General features: G+C 38.2%; 1 protein-coding gene across 2 annotated transcripts in view; it reads right to left on the bottom strand.

The window, feature by feature from the left end:
- ERICH5 (glutamate rich 5) overlaps nucleotides 1-21,957 on the bottom strand; it is a 40,689-nt gene that overhangs the window by 5,244 nt on the left and 13,488 nt on the right. Inside the window, exons 2-4 of one of the 2 annotated variants that reach the window (XR_016021515.1) lie at nucleotides 11,611-12,489; nucleotides 11,101-11,214; nucleotides 5,132-5,200 (exon numbers count right to left, since the gene is read on the bottom strand). Coding sequence is in view for 1 of the 2 variants with exons in the window: in XM_088799037.1 (XP_088655163.1) it covers nucleotides 11,105-11,214; nucleotides 11,611-12,489 (989 nt within the window). In the remaining variant the exon portion in view is untranslated. The remainder of the gene's footprint in view (nucleotides 1-5,131; nucleotides 5,201-11,100; nucleotides 11,215-11,610; nucleotides 12,490-21,957) is intronic. The other variant, XM_088799037.1, reaches the window with a different exon arrangement.

The raw sequence follows: 21,957 nt of genomic DNA on the forward strand, positions 1-21,957 counted from the left end.
GTGTGATTCTGTTCACTTATTTATACATTAGAACACATTACCTAATCAAGGATTGGGGGGACCATGCTTTTTTTTCAAAGCTTATTTCTGACTTTGTACATTTTTACATTGTTGTAATGAGACTACGTGTAACCATTTTGTGTTTGTTCTTTAAAGTCTTTTAACATTTTTGGACAACTGCTACATGAATACCTCCATGATGTAGAATAAATTCCAGTACGAAATTATATGGATTAAAAAATAAAAGTCTCCATCACTGTCCATTCCATTTACCTCTCCAAAGAGAGCCACTGCTAAGAGTTTTGAATGTAACCAGCAGATTGTTTTCTACTCATTATGTATTTGATCATCTAGCTTGGTTTTGGTTTGTTTATATAAAAGAAACTTTATATATTATTCTACAGATACTGTCTTCTGTCTTAAAGATCTTCCATAGAAATACATATAGATCTACCCATTTTTGAAAACGTAGCAGTGTTCTTTTGTGTGGTTATACCTTAGGTAATTTAACCATTTCTCCAAACAATTTGTTGTTTTCAAAGTTACAGTCATATGCCAGCGGAGATACGTTCTGAGAAAATCATCATTAGGCGATTTTGTCGTTGAGCAAACATCATAGAGTACACTCATACAAGCCTACCTGGTCTAGCCTACCACACATCTAGCCTAGATGGTATAGCCTATTGCTCTTAGGCTACAGGCCAGTACCACATGTGCAACATGAGATTAAATCCAGCGTAAGAGAAAATGATGCAATCAAGAGGCTCGGTAAACAAGATGTATGAGGCTGCTGCCAGTGTGACACGGCACACTGTTTTACAGCAAACTTTATAAGTAGAAAGAGCACACTCTAAAATAATGATGAGAAAGTATAGTATAATAAATACATAAACCAGGAACATTTATTATGTCAAGTATTATGTACTGTACATAATTGTGCTATACTTCTATTAGGTTGGTGCAAAAGTAATTGCAGTTTAAAAGGTTAAAAAAAAAAAATTGCGGAAACCACAATTACTTTTGCACCAACCTAATATATGCCTGGCAGTGCAGTAGGTGTGCTTACACCAGCATCCCCACAAACACGTGAGTAATGTGTTGCTCTGTGACCTTACAACAGCTGTGGTGATAGGAATTTTTCAGCTACAGTAAAGTCTCAAGGGACCACAGCATTGACCAAAATATTATAGGACACATGTCTATTATACATTACAGCAATATTGCCATAATTTCTTAAGCATACACATACAGATAACATCCTTACGTATACATATTTTTTAAGGTTATTTCAGAAATGTCATTCTAATTTGAAAAGCTCAGTCAACCAAAAGATATTAGAAGCAATTAAGAACTGCAGTTTTAAGAGCACACTTTGGAGTAATACCAATGGCATTCTATGCCCAGATCTATAACTGAGCTCTGTGACCTTTAGCTAGTTATTTAACCTCTTTAAGCTTCAGTTTCCTGAGAGATAATTGCTCCTCAAATGGCTGTCATAAAAATTATGATACATATGAGAAGTACTTAGTGTGTCTATTACATAGCAGAGGTTCAAAAAGCTGTCACTTTTCAGCAGTATTTAATCATTATTAATCACCATATGGAATAATGGGCTAGGTTGGAAAATTTCTGCTATTTAGATAAGAAAATTTATTAACAAAAGATTAAATATGAGGTCTCTTCAAGTAGGTAGAGTTGGGGAATATGGCACTGAATTCGTAAACAAGATCAGGTGATACAAAGTAGACATTTTTTATATGAAGCAGTATAATATAGTTGTTGAGGGCATGGACTCTAGAACCAAAGTACTTGAGTTCAAGTCCTATTCCACCACTTTGGGCAACTTATTTAAGTTCTGTGTTGTGTTCTATAAAATGTCTCCTCTGTTTCATCTATAAAATGGGGATATTATTAGTACCTCCCTTATAAAATTGTTGTAAGGATTAAATAAATTAATATGTATAAAGCACTTAGAATAATGCCTGGCACACAGCGAGGATGATGATCGAAGGCTTTCTATTATTTGACAATAAAACGAATGAGCCTCAAACCACTAAAAGACTTGGAGGAACCTTAAGTGCATGTTGCTAAGTGAAAGAAGTCCATCTGAAAAGGCATGATCCCAACTACATGACCTGCAAAAGGCAAAACTATGGAGACAGAATAATGATTAATGGTTGCCCAGGGTTTGGGTGTGGTAGGGGAGGGATGAAGGCGTGGAGCACAAGAGAGTTTTAGGGCCATGAAACTATTCTGTTTGTTACTGTAATGGTGGATACGTGTTATGCAGTTTGTCAAAACCATAACACAAAGAGTGAACCCTAAGTGTGAACTAAAAAGTAATTAAATAACAATGTAAATAACTGGGGAAACTGCGGCTTGGAGAGGAAGAGAATATATGGGTACTCTGTACATAAAAATACTCAAATTTTTTTTAAGGACTGTAGTAATGCAGTCTATGGAAGAGTGTTAACTGAAAGGTTTTCTCTTTCCGTTAAAAAATGTTGCTCATAGTTAGTTCCTAGGCACATAGTTAGCTCCAGAGGTACATCCTAAAAATATAAAGACAGGAAAATCAGCAAGTGACAAACACTTCCCCCAAAAAACAATGCTAAGAAAAATGTTGACAAGTGATAAAATTTATCTAGGTTAACAACTGAACTTGTTGTCCATCAAAACCAATTTATTAATTATTTCATACTTATCAAAGAAATTATATCAAATATATGCATAGTGTAGAGAATAATAAAATTGACACCTGCAAATTGCTTAAGAAAGAAACCTCACCAATACTTTCAAAGCCCAACAAGCCATTCTCAGTGCTGTTTGCCTCACTTTCCCCAAAGGTAACTGCAGTCCTAAATTTTATGTTAATCATTCTTGCTTTTCTTAATAGTTTTGCCACCTAGAAGTTATGCATACAAATGGTCATTTAATTTTGCCTGATTTTGAATTTTATGTTTAAAAAAACCATACTGAATATAATTCGTCTGACTTGCTTTTTTTCAGTCAGTATTATGGTTTAAATTTTTTTAAACATTTTTTTAATACTGAGTAGATACAAAAAAAATGTTAACCACCCACATTTCCACCACAGTTTGAAAAAAACATTGTTATTGCTGTAGAAGACCAAATGTGAGCTCCAATCTGTCCCCTTCCCTCCCATCTCAGAGGAAACCAATGTCCTTAATTTTGCATTTATTGTTTCTTTTATCATATATGTTTGAATCATTAAACATAATATTGTTTACCTTTACAAGTTTCTGAAGTAAAACAAAAATGAAATACATTGTGTTTTTAGCCATTGAGGAATGTCTTTAACGTTTCGCCATTGAGTACAATGCTTGCTATAGGTTTTTATATATTCCTTTTATTAGATCAAGAAAGTTTCTTTCTAGCCTTACTTTGCTCAAAGTCCTTCCTTTTTCCTTTTTTTTCCTTTCTTCCTCCCTCCCTTCCTTCCTTCCGGCCTTCCTCCCTTCTTTTCTCTTTCCGCAAATATTTAATAAACCAGAAATTGTCATGAATGCTGTGAATTCTGCAATAAACAGCCAAAATTTCTTGCCCTCAGGGAACTTAACTTCTAATGAACTGACAATAAACAAAGCAAGTAAATTATCTATTAGGCAAACTCATAATGACAGAAACTAGATGAGCAGTAACTAGGGCAATGGGACATATTGCTTAATTGGTACAGTTTGTTGGGAGTGATGAAAGAGTTTTGGAAATAATGGTGATGATCGCACAGCATTGTGAATGTATTTAATGCCACTGAATTGTACACTGAAAATAGTTAAAATGGTAAATTTTGTTGTGTATATTTTAACCACAATTTTTAAAAAGGTTTTAAAAAGACATGAAAAATTATGTTAGATTTTTTAACACAACATAGCTATGGGAAAAAGTAAAGCAAGGGGAGTTGGAGAGTATTAGGGATTACAAATTTAATAAAGTCAGTGAGAAGGGAAGGTCTCACTGAGGTGACATTGGAATTTAGAATTGTTGTTGAAATTGAATTTTTTCTGCATTTATGAGATCATATGATTTTTCTCATTCAATTTGCTAATATGGTAAAATATACCTCATTACTTTTCTATAATGTAGAACCAACCTCTTATTCCTAAAATAAATTCAATTTGGTCAATGTATGTATTTACATATACACACATATATTTATAATGTGTATGTTTTGTACACTCAAATTCAGAGTGTATATTTTCTTTAGGATCTTTACACTTATGTTCATCTGTGAGACTGGCTTTTCTATAAAAGGGTTTATTGTTGTAAATATCTATCCTTGAATGTTTGATAGAATTTACCTATAAAACTGGGCTTAGTGTTTTCTTTGGGAAGAAATTTTAAACTACTGATTCAATTTCTTTCATGGTAACAGGAACATTCATATTTTCTAGCTGTTTGTTCAGTCAGTTTTGGTCATTTACGTTGTTGTAGCATTTGTTCACTTCATCTAAATTTTCACATTTGTAAGCATATTTTTAATTTCTTGTATGTACATTCAAGTGCACCCTTTTCATCTAATAGTTTATTTGGACTTCTGTTTGTTTGTTTTTAATCAGCCTTGCCCAGAAATTTATCAGTTTTATTTATCTTACTTTTTGGCTTTGTTGATCCTTTCTATTACATCTTTGTTTTCTTGATCATTAATTTCTGCTTTAATATTTATTATTTTCTCCAGCTCATTTATGACATCTCTATTTTTATTATTAAGACTGTTTTATTTGTAAATGAAAGAAACCCAACCCAAACTAGCATAAGCGGGGGTAAAAAAGTTCATAAGCTCATGTTACAGAATCCCAGGGTACAGCTGGCTTTAGGCATGCATGCTCCAGAAATCTCATGGCACCATCTGTCTCTCAGGGGAAGATGCTGCAGGCCCAGACACACAGACTGCCAGGGTACTAACCCCAGCAGAAGACATCAGCTCCTGATATCTCTGGCAGAAGAGTCTCAGAGAAGCCTCTGATTGGTCCAGCTCAGGTTAGGGGGCCCATTCCTAAACCAATCACTGTAGGAAATCTGGCCAGGCTACGTCTGAGGGGCATAGCTATACATGGTCATGACTTCAAATTCAAACCTCAGAATTAAAGAGCTGGAAATAAAATGCTCATACCCAAGTTAGCTGACTCGTTAGTAGCTGGGTTTGGATTTTGAGTCTTCTTTCCACACTGAAGGAGAATCACTAGATTTTGTTAAATGTAAAAAGGAACACACTGCATGTTAGCCTTTCAAACATACACAAATAGCAATCTCTTTGAAGTACATTATTAAAAAAATGATCATGAGATATCTAAAAAGAGTCACCTATATTTCCCTGCTGTTGTCATATTCCTTACCTTTGATAGTGTGTAATTTAAAGAACACTTTTTTTTCCTGAAAGACACTAAGCTCAGTCAAAAGTAGTTTTATAATAAAATTCAGGTAAAAATATACCAAGAAAACCTTTCAAACACTTATTTCAAACACTTATTATTTCTAACAATGTATTTATTTAATCAAAATTGTAAATATTGAACAAGCAGTACAAAATAATTTTATAAAAGTGTTGGCCATATTTTTCCCTACAGCCAATTATATTCAATTCTGAGGAAATAGTCATGATTATATAAGAATAAAGAGCATTTGTCATCAACAAATACAGAGTGCCAAATTGGTACCAGGCCCTGTAAGGCACTTTTGCTGCCCTCTAAAGAGCTTACAATCTTTTCTCTAACATTTGGTCAGCAATTAGAAAGTAAAAATAATTCCAAATAAAATATTTACTTCCAGTGTTTTTTCCAAAAACAATAAAAAATTACTTATCACAAATTGTGGTCAGCTAAGTGCTAATATACTTGGGTATAGTTGCTCTCTCTATAGCGTTAATCAACATTTACTAATATAGCAAGTATAATTGGAACATTCTATTTAATCTATTAAATCAAATAGATCCCAATGAGGAAAATCCAGAAGTGTGATTCTATTCTCAGAAGTTCAATAGACAAAGTTCTATTAACAGTTGTGCTTTGACTAACATGTTATTGCAACACTAAAAATAATAATAATCCTACATATACATGAAAATGATTTTGACTGATTGAATTATGTGTTACATTTAGATTTCATCTTTTTTTTAATTTTTTTTTTTATTGGGGAATATTGGGGAACAGTGTGCTTCCCCAGGGCCCATCAGCTCCAAGTCGTCCTTCAGTCTAGTTGTGGAGGGTGCAGCTCAGCTCCAAGTCCAGTCGCTGTTTTCAATCTTTAGTTGCAGGTGGTGCAGCCCACCATCCTATGCGGGAATTGAACCTGCACCCTGTTGTCCAGAGCTTGCGCACTAACCAACTGAGCCATCTGGCTGCCCCTAGATGTCATTTTTTAAAGCTTATATTTTCTGAAGTTTCTACCATGAGCATGTATTCATTTTATATTAAGAAAAAACAACTGTTTTACTAATAAAGGAATCCTTCTTTGCAATTATTACCTAAATAATCATTGTGTCACATTCCAGTACTTAGACAAAAGTAGTGCTATTTTTATCAAAAAGCTTTTTAACAAAACTCTAATATTCAGAAAACTTGAAGCAACTGCATACTGATCCACTAAATAACTACTAGTTGAAATAAACTATTAGTTTTCCTCGCACTGAATTGCTATGAGTATGATGATGATTGGAAAAGTCACCTTTGGGTCTTGTAAGTCCTTGTCAGGTTCTGGGGCTAAAGCTGACTCCAAACCCAAAGCCACTACAACAGTACAGCTGCCATGGAAAGCCTTTTCTCTTGTCATTGAATAATTTTTTTTAAAGTGTTTGGAATCAGGGTCTCATAAGTCAATTTGACATAATATATACATTACGTTTTGCATAAATTTATATGATAATATGAATGATGTTTTGCTACAGTTTTATTAAGAAAAATTTGAGATCTATATTGTTCAAGGGAAAAAAAAAAGGCAGATTTCAAGCTCCAATTAGTATCCCTAGGTGGTTTCTCAGAGCTCTTTCAATGGAAACTGGTGAGGCTTGCAGATCTGTCCCCAGTAGTTCATAGGAGTAGTGTTTATTCATGGTAGTACCACATTATTAAACTGAAAGAGTAATTTAGATTAATAGAATATGGACCAGCCCTTCTTCCACCTTCAATAGTTACTAAAGATTGGTTTTGGTGTCTAGAGACTTCTTTCATTAGGTACAAAAATAATAATGTTGTAGTTAGCCTGCAATTTCTCAAATATTGCCCAATAAATTTGCTGTGTGGTATTTCTGAAATAAAGCTAAAGGCTTCCAATTTGACTCTATATGAATTAGTAATGCCAGGGAGTTCCCTAACTTTTGTCGATAGTAATAAGAACTGAAAAGAGAAATTCCATACCTGTCAACTGTTCTGAAATTACAGTGATTCTGTTTCTGCAATTAAAACCTTGAGATTATAACCAAACATTTGCTAACTTTATAAGCTCTGGAAAGGAGAGGTGTTGAAAAGTTTTAGATTAAATGACATCTTGTAAGTATATGCCTTCAACTTTCCCGACACAGCCATGCTTTGCTACTTGATGTGGGGAAAGAAAGAAGAGGCTCATTCTCCTCTTACCTTACAAATGTGTACAGTCTACATGAATGGTTTTATAATGGTCATACAGCTGGCACTTATGACGCAATTCAGAATTAAGTCACCAAATTATCTTTATAAAAATGAAATGCTTGTAATGTTATATGCTCTAATAAACTATTGCATTTTCCAAAAAAGTAGAGATATATAAACCTTACTAGGGTTATTTGACCATGACATTCCAAAACTCTTTGATTAGTTAAATGGGGAAAAAACATTTTCCTTTAAAAGCCATTCTTAATTCAAGGCCAAGTGTGGAATAAAGCATTTGTTAAGAGTAGTGTGGGTGTTTTACCTACTCAAAGACTATTATAATAGCTACATTAGAAGCTCTTAGTACAAAGTCTAAATGGAAAAAGCAATAAGGTCACAGGCCGACCACACACTCCTACCCTTCGGGTCCCTCGGGAGGCTAGATACAGAGCACTTCCAGCCAAGAGTTTTGGAGTCTAGACTGGGGATTTCCTAGATTTGCAGTGGCACCCTCTGCTGGTAAACATTCTGCCCTAATGGTGATGCTAGCTGGTAAAGCATTCATTTGTTCACCATTTCCTCCCAGTCAGATATAGAAAATACTGAAATTATCTTAGTAGAACACAAATTTGGCTGCAAAGTGGCTATACGGCACCCCAGGACTGGAAAATCTAGCCTTGATGGTAGTTTTTCTACTGATTCATTATGAACAGCTCAAGACTTTTCTCCATCCTGTGCATTTTCAATCTAGGGCAAAACTGATGAACTCCTCTGAGTCAGGGGACTTAGGATTACAATGCACTCTGCTATGCTATCATCTTAGGCAATAGAAAAACAATTTAATGCAGGAAAGGATAGCTTAGTGATTTGAGTTTTACTACAGACATTTATTATTTTAATCTTGCTTTAAAAAATTAACAGATTATTTAGATGTTATATTTCAATTTTGGAATATTCAAATATGATAGAACATTTCAATTTTCTATGTTTTGAATAAAAAACTTAGTATATTTAAAAGAATAAGAACAATTTCTAAAAAGATCTTAGTAATCATATTAAAGGCCAAAGACAAAAGTATAGAAAGTACCAGAAATTTATACAAATTTCCAAAATTTTCTGAGAATTATTTTAGTCATTAATGGAAAATAATGGGATTAATAAAAACTTGAAAACTTTTACATTACAACTTTATAATGTTTTTGAGAAAGAATTCTTTCAAGAATGAGTTCTGAATAGATCTGTTCACTATATGTTAAATATTGAAAAAAATCCACACAATAGAGAATGAACCTTTATGCCTATTAAGTAACTTAATCCTACTATGTCGATACTTGACAAAAACATATTTCCAGTTTTTAAGGTGATCTTTCATATTTTACACTAAGCTCTGACATTTGCTACTTACTAGATAACTATATAAAAACACCGTTGGTCAGGAAAAACACCTTTGACTTACAAAATGTACCTTGATTTATATAACTTTCTGACCTAAAAATACTGCTGTTTTTGAAACTACACCAAATATATAGCTTGTTACTGAGCTTGAGAAGCCTTCACAGGAAAATGTTGCTGTTACACAAATTCATATTTTAAATATATTATTTATTAATGAAACATAAATGGGAACCCTTGATATTTATTATTCATGTATTGATTCAACAAATATTTATCAAGCACCTGTCATGGTCTATTAAAGGAGCTAAATTCCTGAACTCAAAGATACATAAAACAGTCCTCGCTCTCAATAGAATCACAATCCAGCTTCTTTACTTATCAGAAAGAATGATGTCATCTACTCAAGTAACTCCTCTTGTTGTGTACCTCAACTCTTTAAAGTCAGAAACACAAACTACTATTAAAATCAGAGTAAAGATAATTCTTCCCTGTATACTATATTAAAATGAATTACATGTTTGTAGTCATTTTAATATAGAAGCTAAAGTAAGAGTCTAGTTAAGTCATCTGAAAAATAATCTTAAAATATATATTTACAAATAAGATAAACGAAATGTTCCCAGAATATAATTCTATCCTGATATTCATAAACACAAGGCACTGAATGGTGGAAAGATTGCTATTATTATTATTCACATGTAATCATTTACCAAAATTCCTTGGCAAATTTAGAAGAATTCTTGGAAAGTGAGTTTCTATTATGGTGCATCATTTAACATTAATGAAATTTATAAATGTTTTTTAAATCTTGATCTCTTAGCGCCTTTCCATCTCTAAAGCTTAATATTAAATCACAGAAATCTGAAAAAGAATTGGGGGGTGGATGGGTGGCTCAGTTGGTTAGAGCATGAGCTCTGGGCATCGGGGCTGCCAGTTCGATTCCCACATGGGCGAGCAAGCTGCACCCTCCACAACTAGAATGAAGTCAATGAGCTGCCTCTCAGCTCCCAGATGGCTCAGTTGGTTAGAGTGCAGACTCTCAACCACAAGGTTGCCAGTTCAACTCCTCGACTCCCACAAGGGATGGTGGGCTGTGCCCCCCCCTGCAACTAACAATGGCAACTGGACCTGGAGCTGAGCTGCGCCCTCCACAACTAATATTGAGAGGACAACAACTTGACTTGGAAAAAGTCCCGGAAGTACACACCGTTCCCCAATAAAGTCCTGTTCCCCTTCCCCAACAAAATCTTTAAAAAAATAAAATAAAATAAAAAAGAATTGGGTCCAAGGAAGAATTCCAAAGAGGCAGGAAACCTAGGTTTTAATTCTTGCTGTTGATTGCCTTTGAAATACATTTAAAAGTCAATTAATTTAAAATACTTTTAATGTCAGTTAAAGGGATAACACCAATTGAAACACCTCACATAAGTGTAAAATCAACAGCTGATTCAAAATGGCCCACGGACAAAGTGTAGCCTTTCATTGTGAAAATGCCTAATCTTGCAACAGCACCAGTCTGGATTCCTTTGACAAGGATTTTGTTAACATATTTAACATTCCATGATAAATAAGGCTCTATGGTTGTAGACAGACTTAAGGTGAGAAGGTTATTAGATGATACTTTCTAAGTTTCTACCAGCTTTAAATTCTGTGGTAGGAAAGACATACTAGGTATAGTTTGCCCCATTTTGTTGTTCATTCTTATTCCACCATAATTATAACTGTGTCATTTTATTACACTGAGCTCCCTAAAATTTGCTAACTCTCTTCTCCAGCCACTATACCTAAAGGTTTATACTTTAATTTTAGGGTCTCATTTTCTATACTGAATGGACCCATTTTCACAATGAAGAAAATACCCTCACACTCTTAAATGATCATATACGCTAGTTGTTATTGGCTCTGGCTATTGTAGTTTTAAATGTATAACTATTCTAAGTAGCTAAGAAACCTGTGTATAGCTTGGCAGTTTTATGGAACAATGTAATCAAGAAGATGGTAATGACACTTCTTGTAAGAAACATATGGATATTAAAAGATAAGATCTGTAACTGCAAGCTTCACTACATTTTTCTGTATTTTCTATTATAACACGCTGTGTCTGTTCACCCTTCTATCACCATACCTATCTATGTGGCTGCCGAAAGATCCACAGCTTCTCCTGTTTCTCCTTTTGTTTCAGCTCCTTCACTAACTTTCGCATTCTCCATCTCTGTTTCAATTGTTTCTCCTGTCTCACCTGGAAAAGTAACCAAAGGAGATACTAAGAGACACTCATTTAGCATTCACAATAAAGTACCCCATAGCTGGTTTCCAATAGGAACAGTTCTTAACCTTTAGGCCTAAACAATAAATTTCTCTGGTGGTGTCCAAAAGTGATCACGCTGGTTCTCTCAGATCTTCTGAATGATAAGGCACTCAAAAGCTGCTGCATTAGTAAGTGCCAGAGTTAAGAAACAGATGGATAAATGCTTCATTTAATTATACTGTAATGTGAAGCTAAAATTTACCAGAATGACCTTCAACTACCTGAAATGCAGACTTCAATGGCTGTGTATCAGCCGTCCCCACCCCCAGAGATTCTCTCGTATGGAGCACATCTCAACACCCTGAATCTTTAACAACATAACTTTACCTTCAGTTTTTTGGTCCTCTTTGTTATTGTGAGTTTTCCTGACCATTTCCACATTTGTCCCTGTTTCTAGAATTCCTGCTGGATGCTCCGTGCTACCAACTGTTCCTTCACGTGGAACCTGCTCCATGTTTCCTGGACCTTCGGGAGTTGTTTCCACAAGCTGACTTCCTTCCAAGATTTCTGGAGATCCATTTTCTTTGGGAATTGTTTCTAGAAGTTGGGGCTGCTCATCTCTTCCCATTGTTTCTTGAAGTTGCTGCTCTTTCGCTGTTTCCACAAGCTGACTTCCTTCCAATATTTCTGGAGATTCAGTCTCCTTAAGAACAGTTTCTGGGAGTTGGGGTTGTTCATCCTTTCCCATTGCTTCTTGAGGTTGTGGCTCTCTGCCTGCTTCCCGTGGTGGAATATTTTCAGCTATTCCTAAAGGTTTCATCTCTCGGCCAGTTTGTGGGTTCTCAGTACCTCCCACTACTCCAGGAGAGTCCCTCTCTCCTGCTGTCCTCAAAGGCTGATGCTTGGCTTCTGTTCCTAAAGGTTCAGTCTCTGTATTTCCTCCTAAAGGCTGATCCTCTGTCACTGCTTCCACATGTTTCTTCTTTTCTTCTGCTCCTGGAGTATCATCTTTGCCACCTGGCTCAGGTGGTCCAGACTCCTTGAGTCCTTCTAGAGGCTGAGTCTTCTCCATGGATCCTGGAGGGTCTGCAGCATCCTTTGCCAGCGGCTGTTCATGGAGGGATTTAACACCATTAGCTGTAGACACCACTGAAATCTTGAGCTTCTCTAATGGAGGAATTCTTTCCTTTTGTATCTTGCCAGGAACAGTAGATTCTCTTCCCAGTGTACATGGTTTGGGTTGGGCAAAGTAGGACTCATTTTCTTCTGTGGTTGGAAAAAATATATTTGAAATTACTTTTCCATCATTCATTCATTTGAAAAATAAATAAATAAAAGAAAATACACATTATTGTTTAGTTTCTATCTTGAGAAAGCATGTTGCTATGAAGAAGTAGATTTCACAGTTCGAGACAGCCCTGGGTACAGTTGAGTACAGAAAGACCATACCATGACCCTAAACTCCCTAATTCAACTCTCTTTACTGTCTTCAACTCATCTTAAACACCTCATCTTAAACATTAAGGTCCTCCAAAATCACAATTTTGTTTTCCTGTTTGCCCCTTATGCATCTTCTCCTGGCTCCTGTCCCATACTCTAATTTAGTACATTTTGTTTTGTTGTGTTCTTTTCCCTGTCCCTCCCTCTCTTCTTAGACTTAGTAGAAGATTTCATCGTGTATGGCCCTGCTTGAATGGTCTTATTTTCCTCCTAAAGCAGAATGGCCCTCAGTGAAAGGAAGAGACCCCAGGACAGAGAAGCCCCACTAGGTAAAGACTAAGATGTCTGGGAAGGAAGGTGACAAGGACAGTTCAGCCTGAGTTTCATTTCGTTTGGGGAGCACAGTGGGAAGAGCAATCAAGAGAGAGTTGGAAAACATGAATTTTAATTCTGGCTCTCCCTCCAACCCTGTGACATTGGGAAGTTAGTTCCCAATGATCTCATCTGTAAAATGACAGTGAATCTGTCTCTTCTACTTATCTCAGAGTTGCATGAGGCATCACCTCACATTAAACAGTGAATGCAAAAGTCAACATGGTAACATGTCTATAGTATTTGACTCAGTGATCCTACTTCTGGAAATTTATTCTAAAAGCATAAATGTCAGGAAAATGCTTGGGAGAAAAGTATATAATCCCAGGATTCTTTATAACAGCAAAAACTGGAAAACAACTTGAAAGTCTAAAAATTGGGGGAAAAGATATTCCACTGGATACAATATTATTATACCATAAAAAAGATGATTATAAAGACCATATGTTAAAATAAGAAAATAATTATGATATATAAGTTAAAAAATCATCAGTCACAGTTGGGTTAATCAAATTAAATAATGCATATAAAGTGTTTATTAGCACAAGCTGTGCTGTGCAATTAAGTGCTCCGTAAGTCAGCTATCAATTATATATATATATATGTGTATATATATATATATATATATATATACATATATATATTACAGCTTTTTCCTTTCTTAAAATGTGTATACTTTTTTCACTCTCTGTAATATGTATATTATATATTACATGTATTACATATATATTATATACATAATATAGGGTGAAAAAATGTATACACATTTCAAAAAAGGAAAAAGCTGTATTAAAATTGTAGTACTCAATATATACCCATAGCAAAAGATGAATACAAGTCACGTTTGACTTTTGCAATTACAAGAGGTGCTCAGAGTGGTTACCATCAGCATCCAGACACCTCTGATTACAGCGAACATCGTTTGGTAGTCTTCTGTGGTGAGCGTGTAAACTGTTCCAACACCACAGCAGAAGCAGCAAGACTTGTTGCTGAGCGAGGCCTCCCGGACCTTCCCTGGTGCACGTCACACACAGCACCATGTGTGTCAAACTTACCACGAATGGGTGCAGTTGTCAGGCGTGTTAGAGGTTCTGTTGCATTCTCATGTCTCCATTGTCATTGGACTTCCACAACGTTCTCAAATTTCAAATACCACCTCAAAATGTTCTTGCCCTCCTGGAACAACAACTGTGCTTCCACCATTTTCTTTTGATATGGGAGAGCCCCCTCACTACAGAAATTTTAAGTCTCCTTTTCCCTAGTTTCTTAGCTCCCTAGCCCGTCTTAATCACTTTTCAAATCAGTTTCTTTATCCTAAACAAAGATTGCTCCTAGCCTAAATCACAGAAGGTCTCTTACCTCTGCTTCAAATAACTACTTAAAAACCTGTGACTTAATCGTATTAACTGTAATCATTGTAGCCCAACACTCCTCCAGGCCATTCCAGACCTAACCCCTGGGTGAAATAAAGCTAAATGGACTTTAACATTCCCAGGCAATTCCAGACCTAACCCCTGGGTGAACAAACGCCACCTGAAATTAAGATAAATGGACTTTGAGTCCTGTTCCTGGGGCCAGTGCTTTTAATTTATTAATTAAAATCTGCCTCTCTTCATCTAGGGGCCATTGGGATATGAATAATGTCCCAGCAAGGCTTCCAGCGCACCCCGACCAAGCTAGATATGAGACCCCTCTTTTCTATTTAAGGTCAGACAGGGTGAGCATTCCATGAATCCCCAATATGTAAGGACAGCCCTACACCCGTTCCCAGCATGAAGCGGATACAGAAGAGAGACATCCCGATCCTCAACTTCCCACAGAGATTTATGGGGATCATGTCTCTCAGGGGAAATAAGGCAGGCAGTTAGAGACAGGCATTACATCTCTGCATTCCTGCACGTCCAACACAACCTACGGGGAGCACTGCCTGGAGACCTCCCCAATTCTTCCGGTATCTGCCCTAACCATTAACCACTGTGAATCTCTAACTAGATTAAACCGGTGCAGTAGAGGCTACAATGACCCCATTTCACCTTAACCTCATTATACCATCATTACAGTATCATGCATATGCCTGGTAGTTCATTAATATCATTATAACGGACTGATTTCTGGGAAGGAACACACGCAGTCTAAGATGATGAGGTAATAGCCCCTGTCAACCACAGGTGTCAATCAAGTGGTCCTGTACCCAGAGGGGAACAGCCCATCCTAGAGAAAAGAAAAGAAAAACCCCAAGTCCTCACCAGTCAGGGCCTTTTGAGCCACTTCTTTTGCTCAGTCTCACTGCTAACCCTTTAGAGTGTACTTTCACTTCTAGTAATAGCCTTTTGAGCCATGCTTTTGCCCCGGCCTGCTCCTACCCCTTTGGAGTGTACTTTCTCTTCTAATCATGGGCCCTTGAGCCGCTTTTCTTTGTGCTCAGGCCCACGCCTAACTCTTTGAAGTGTACTATCTCTTCTAATAAAATGCTCTTTCACCACTTTACCTCTGTGTCTCGTTCAATTCTTTGCTCGAGTAGCTGAGAACCTGGACATCGCACTGAGGACGGCCCACCCTCCAGCAAGTGGAGGCCAGGGTACCCAGTTCTCCTCCAGGAGGCCCGGGTTCAACCCCCAGTGTGGGCACCAGGCCTGGACTCTGCTGGGTTCGACCCCCGGTGTAGGAACCAAGCCTGGGCATCCCACCAAGAAGGCCCCCCCACTCCAGTAACACATTGACTGTCCTGCCTATCATATGGTGACACTAGCATTTATTTGATTAAAGCTTTCTTTTTAGTGAACGTCATACTACACATTGTTACCGTAATTCAATTCAAGTTCAAAAAGTAACACATAGATAATATCTCTTAAAATGTGTATACATTTTTTGGCACCCATATATATCAATTATATATATATATCAATTTTATATATATACATATATCAATTATACGTATATATATATCATATAGAGAGAGAAAGAAAGGGAGGGAGGAAGGAAGAGAGAAAAATCAAATCAAAAATAGAGGGAGAAATACTGGAAGAAAATAAACCAACACTCTAAAAAATAGGCCTTGTCGTGCTGGGCGGCCTTGGGGGTCTCTGCTCCCACTCCCCACATAACGCAGGATATGGTGAGGCCAAAAAGGAACACCCACGGAGCCATAGGTAGGGGAGTCATACCACTATATTCTCTCTGGCAGCACTATACTCTCACTGGAGGCTGGATTCACACTGTCCGCAAACCGCCATCCACACTTGCCAGCCCAGCCACCATCTTCTTGCTAGCCCCCATTCTTTCTCTCTCTCTCTCTAGCGTAGCCACAGCAGTTATATTAGTGGCCAATGGCTCACTGGTTACAGCTGACGGCCAACTAGCCACAGCTGCTGGCCATGCAATCACAGTTGGCCATTTACTACCTGAGCCAGCAGCTGTCTATGTGAGGCCGAGAGCCTGGAAACTACTTTCTGGGGCTCTGCCCCCACACTCCACCCCTACAGGCTCTCGTCTCACAATCTACACGACAAGCGTCTTCCGTGAGGGGACCTGTGCGAGGAGCCTGGGGGTGAATGCAATATCCTGGACATAGCCAGGCTCTCTGGGCACAGCCAGGGTTTCTCAGGGCACCACCAGTGCTTCTGGGCACGGCCAGACTTCCTGGACTTCTTAGGGTACCACCTGTCTTCCCGGACACAGCCAGGGTTTCTCAGGGCACCACCAGTACTTCTGGGCATGGCCAGACTTCCTGGACTTCTTAGGGTACCACCTGTCTTCCCGGACACAGCCAGGGCTCTCAGGGCACTGCCACTCTCTCTGGGAACAGCCCGACTTCCTGGGCACAGCCAGGGCATCTTCAGGGCTCAGCCAGACTTCCTGGACTCAGCCAGGGCTCTCAGGGCACTGCCACTCTCTCTGGGCCGCTCAGGGTACCCTGCTGGAACAATAGCGACTCACAATCAAGGTGCTTACATATTCTCAATGGCGGCCAGTCAAGACACAAAAGCAAATATCCCCCAGTTCCACTACATGGTGGTATGTTCCCAAGCAAACAGTCAAGCTGTCCATTAAATTAGGGCTGGAAGGCAATTCCCCATAGTCCACAGTCATTTCTCCAGGGCTGTCCTGGGGGTGAGGGACGACCTTGACCTCACCCTTATCTCCCACGGAGGACTCAGCAAGCGTTACCTCCTGGGACTATAAGTCCTGCATCCGGGCTGCCTGAGCAGGAACTTCCCCGGCCCACAGGGCTGCAACGACCTTCGCTTTCTTCTTCCTGTGCTGGTTGGGGAACCGTCCACATCTTTCCACCTGTCGTGCAGGGCGTCCGGCGGGGTCTCTGCTCCCGCTCCCCATACAAGAACGCAGGATATGGTGAGGCCAAAAAGGAACACCCACGGAGCCATAGGTAGGGGAGTCATACCACTATATTCTCTCTGGCGGCACTATACTCTCACTGGAGGCTGGATCCACACTGTCCGCAAACCGCCATCCACGCTTGCCAGCCCAGCCGCCATCTTCTTGCTAGCCCCCATTCTTCTCTCCTCTTCTCTCTCCCTCTCTCTGCTAGCGTAGCCACAGCAGTTATATTAGTGGCCAATGGCTCACTGGTTACAGCTGACGGCCAACTAGCCACAGCTGATGGCCATGCAATCACAGTTGGCCATTTACTACCTGAGCCAGCACCTGTCTATGTGAGGCCGAGAGCCTGGAAACTACTTTCTGGAAACCACAGGCCTCTACGTGATATATTTCTTCTATCATTTTTTTCCCAAAGACAGTTTTGCTTTTCTCTAGTTTTTTCTTAAGTTACCACCTATCCCAGTTATATATGCATACATTTTAAAGAATTGTCTGCTAATTTATAATTAAGGTATACAACTAATACACAGGCCTCATCTCTAATTTCCCCTTCTCTGGGGGCAAATATGATCATTCTTTTAGCTGTTTGAGAGGGATAGTTTTTTCTATATCTCTAAGTGAATTGCTATTTCATGATTTTTCAGTTTGGGCATTTCAATTAACTCCCACTATGGAAAATAAAGACTTAGCTCTTTCTATTCCCACTTCTATCACCCCCCCCCCACCCTCTGCCATACACATTCACATTTCTTTTCAACTCAGTAATTGGATGTTAGCAATTATTTAAAAGAGTAATTATGTTGTCCTGCAGGGCAGCCTGCGGGGGCTCTGCTCTGGCTCCCCACATAAGAACGCAGGATATGACGAGGCCAAAAAGGAACACCCACGGAGCCATAGGTAGGGGAGTCACACCACTATGGTCTCACTGCAGGCTGGGTTCACGCGACATGCGACCTGCTGTCCCCTTTGCTGCCAACTGACTGACTCTCCTCCTGTCTCCTCAACTCTCCTCGACTCTCCTCCATAGCTGCGGCAGTTATTTTAGTGGCCAATGGCTCAATGGTTACAGCTGATGGCCAACTAGCTACAGCTGATGGCCATCTACTACCCAAGCCAGCACCTCTCCACGCGAGGCCGTGAGCCTGGAAACTGCTCTCTGGGGCTCTGTCCCCACACTGGGTTATATCTATGTTGTTATATGTACATATGACCAGTATGTCTTTTTGGAAAAACTGAGCCGTACAGTAAGCTATTACTTTATGTAAACAGCTTTTTGTTTTTCCCAGAGTGAATAATTGTAAAGGTTCTTCACTTCCTTGGTTTATGTGTTATCATTAATTCAACTCACTGCCAATTGTTTCTGTTCTTAATACATTTATTCACATCAAATCATTTCCCACCCCGTCTCCAGGACTGGAGAGGAATTCGAGTCAGCCTGGAGAAGCAGCGTTGAAGAAGGACTTTGTGATTTGCAGCAGGCTTTCGGCCCCAGGGTCCTTGTGATAGAATTGGGAGCAGGTTGTCCTTCATCTCACCCTTTGGCCTCATCATGAATGAAGTCTTCAAATTAATAGTACATAAGGCAACTTAACAAAACTGATTTCTCAGATCTATAAAGAAATTCATTATGACAAGACAATTCATTTAGATATTATACAAAGGATGTTCTGGTGATCACTGCCTTAAGGAATTAACAAGGAAATGTGTTAATACACTAATCACAGACATCTGCCAAATCATATTTCCTGGCAAAATAGTTACTACAGTGATTAGTACTGTCAGTTAAACGAGACAAACTAATTTCAACCAGCTGTGCCAGCTGTGGGTGTATTCTAAAGGCATCAGTCTTCTAGAGCACAAAATGGTGGGGGGAAATGTGTTGGCACACCCAAATCATAGCCACTCAATTTTATATTTTGAAAAATATACTATGCTATCAATCTAAGTTCTCCCCTTAAAACAAAAGCTTTGTAGACTTAAGCATAAGACCTGACACAATAAACTGCATAGAAGAAAACATAGGTACTAAACTTATGGACCTGAGTTCAAAGAGCATTTTATGAATTTGACTCCAAAGGCAAGGGAAGTAAAAGCTAAAATAAACGAATGGGACTGTAAGAAACTTAAAAGCTTCTGCACAGCAAAAGAAACCATCGACACAATAAAGAGGCAATCAGCTGAATGGGAGAAGATTTTTGCAAACAGTGCTTCCTATAAGGGGCTAATATCCAAGATATACAAGGAACTCATGAAACTCAACAACAAAAAAACAAACAACTCAATTGAAAAATGGTCAGAAGACCTGAAGAGACGTTTCTCCAAAGAGGACATACAAATGGCAAATAGACATATGAAAAAATGCTCAACACCAGTAATCATTAGCGAAATGCAAATAAAAACCCCAGTGAGCTATCACCTCACCCCAGTCAGAATGGCTATCAACAACAAGACAAATAGTAACAAGTGTTGGAGAGGCTGTGGAGAAAAAGGAACCCTCATACACTGTTGGTGGGAATGCAGACTGGTGCAGCCGTTATGGAAGGCAGTGTGGAGGTTTCTCAAAAAATTATGAATAGAATTACCATATGACCCAGCAATCCCTCTCCTGGGTATCTACCCAAAAAATCTGAAAACATTTAGAGATAAAGACACGTGTGCTCCAATGTTCATTGCAGCTTTGTTTACGGTGGCCAAGACATGGAAACAACCAAAATGTCCTTCGATAGATGAATGGATAAAGAAGTTGTGGTATATATACACAGTGGAATACTATTCGGCGGTAAAAAAAAGATGATATAGGAACATTTGTGACAACATTAATGGATCTTGAGATTATAATGCTAAGCAAAATAAGACAGACAGAAAAAGCAGAGAACCCTATGATTTCACTGATATGTGGTATATAAACCAAAAACAACAAAAGAAGAAGACAAACAAATGAGAAACAAAAACTCATAGACACAGACAATAAGGGGATCAAATATATGGTGATGGAAGGAGAACTGACTCTGGGTGGTGAACACACAATGGGATTTATAGATGATGTAATACAGAGTTGTACACCTGAAATCAATGTAATTTTACTAACAATTGTCACCCCAATAAAAATAAAGAAAGAAAGAAAGAAAGAAAGAAAGAAAGAAAGAAAGAAAGAAAGAAAGAAAGAAAGAAAGAAAGAAAGAAAGAAAGAAAGAAAGAAAGAAAGCTTTGTGGAAATTTATTATCCACAAATGGTGTCTTAAGTGTCCAAGGACTCTATCAATTTTTACCAAAACTAGAACATTTAAGCTCATGATCAGTTTTCATTCTTAAATACTTTTCTGAATCTTACTTTTATGTTTGGCATAGGCAAATGTCCTCAACATATAATAATTTTATAGCACAACCTGAAAATAGTCAACCAAACTAGGAAATATTACAAAAGAATATCACGCTCTCTAATATTTTTTTCTGGGGTAAACCAAAGGAGCTAAAACATCTTTAAAATGATCACACATAAAAATAGAAAAAATGCTGAAATTCATTTTGTAATTTATATAGATTAACTGTACTCTGACTGAATTTTTAAATAACTGTGTTTTAGAGGTAATAGCTCCTAACTAATCACTTATAAGTTATATTTCCTGTGCGAGAGAAAAGCACAATCTACTCTAAAAGGGAGGACAGAAATCTTATGACCTTGAAAGTGACACCTATAATGTACTGGGTTTGAATCCTGGTTCCTCCACTTACTAATTTTATTAACCCTCGTTGTGCCTCAGTTTCATCACCTGTAGAATGGGAGGAGTATTAGCAGAGTTATTGTGAGAATTACACGACTTAATACCTGGAAAGCACTAGCACAGCGAGTGGCACACACTGTGTGTCGATCAATGTTAGTCATTCCTAGTATTATACTTCATCTGATGCCCCTAGCAAGGAACAGATTGTGGTGGACAGACAGAAAAATAAGGTAATTCCATTCATTCTAATACTGGTGCCTTTCTCCAAACCTATTTAGAAAAGAAGAAAGATCAGAGAAAATAAATGAAAAGTTTGGAAAACACATGGTTGCTTCAAATCATCACTCAGAAAACACAACAATAAAGTACACAATTACCACTACCATTTCCTTTCAGGCACCAGATTTCATATCCTTAACATTGTTTTTATCCCCAGCTAGGGAAGTATAATTTTTGGATTCATTTGACTTCTCGCCTCCTCAGCTGGAGCAGGGCATTCCAGACTGTTTCTGATGTTGGGTGTGAATCCTGATTCCATCATTTACTTAACTGTGTGATCTAGACAAGTGCCTAACCTCTCTGGACCTGTTTTCCCGTATGTAAAACAAGGATATTATGTTTGCCTTCCAGTCTTGTTAAGAGAATTGATCAAGGTGATAATGTGTGTAATTACCCAACATGGTGTGTGACATGAGAAGGCACTCAGTAAACAGGGACGCAGCACAGTGTAGAGCCATGCAGGTCTCACTGCCCAGGGGTGTGCTTCTGAAGGGGCAAGGGAGAGCTGAACTCCAGCCTGTGTGCACCTGCAAGGTTGCACATGTCAGAGGTGGGGAGGGCTCTTTTTCTACTTTCACAA

The sequence above is a fragment of the Rhinolophus sinicus genome, chromosome 6 (genome assembly GCF_057876585.1).
Source record: "Rhinolophus sinicus isolate RSI-liver-muscle chromosome 6, RSI-T2T, whole genome shotgun sequence".
Taxonomy (NCBI): Eukaryota; Metazoa; Chordata; class Mammalia; order Chiroptera; family Rhinolophidae; genus Rhinolophus; species Rhinolophus sinicus.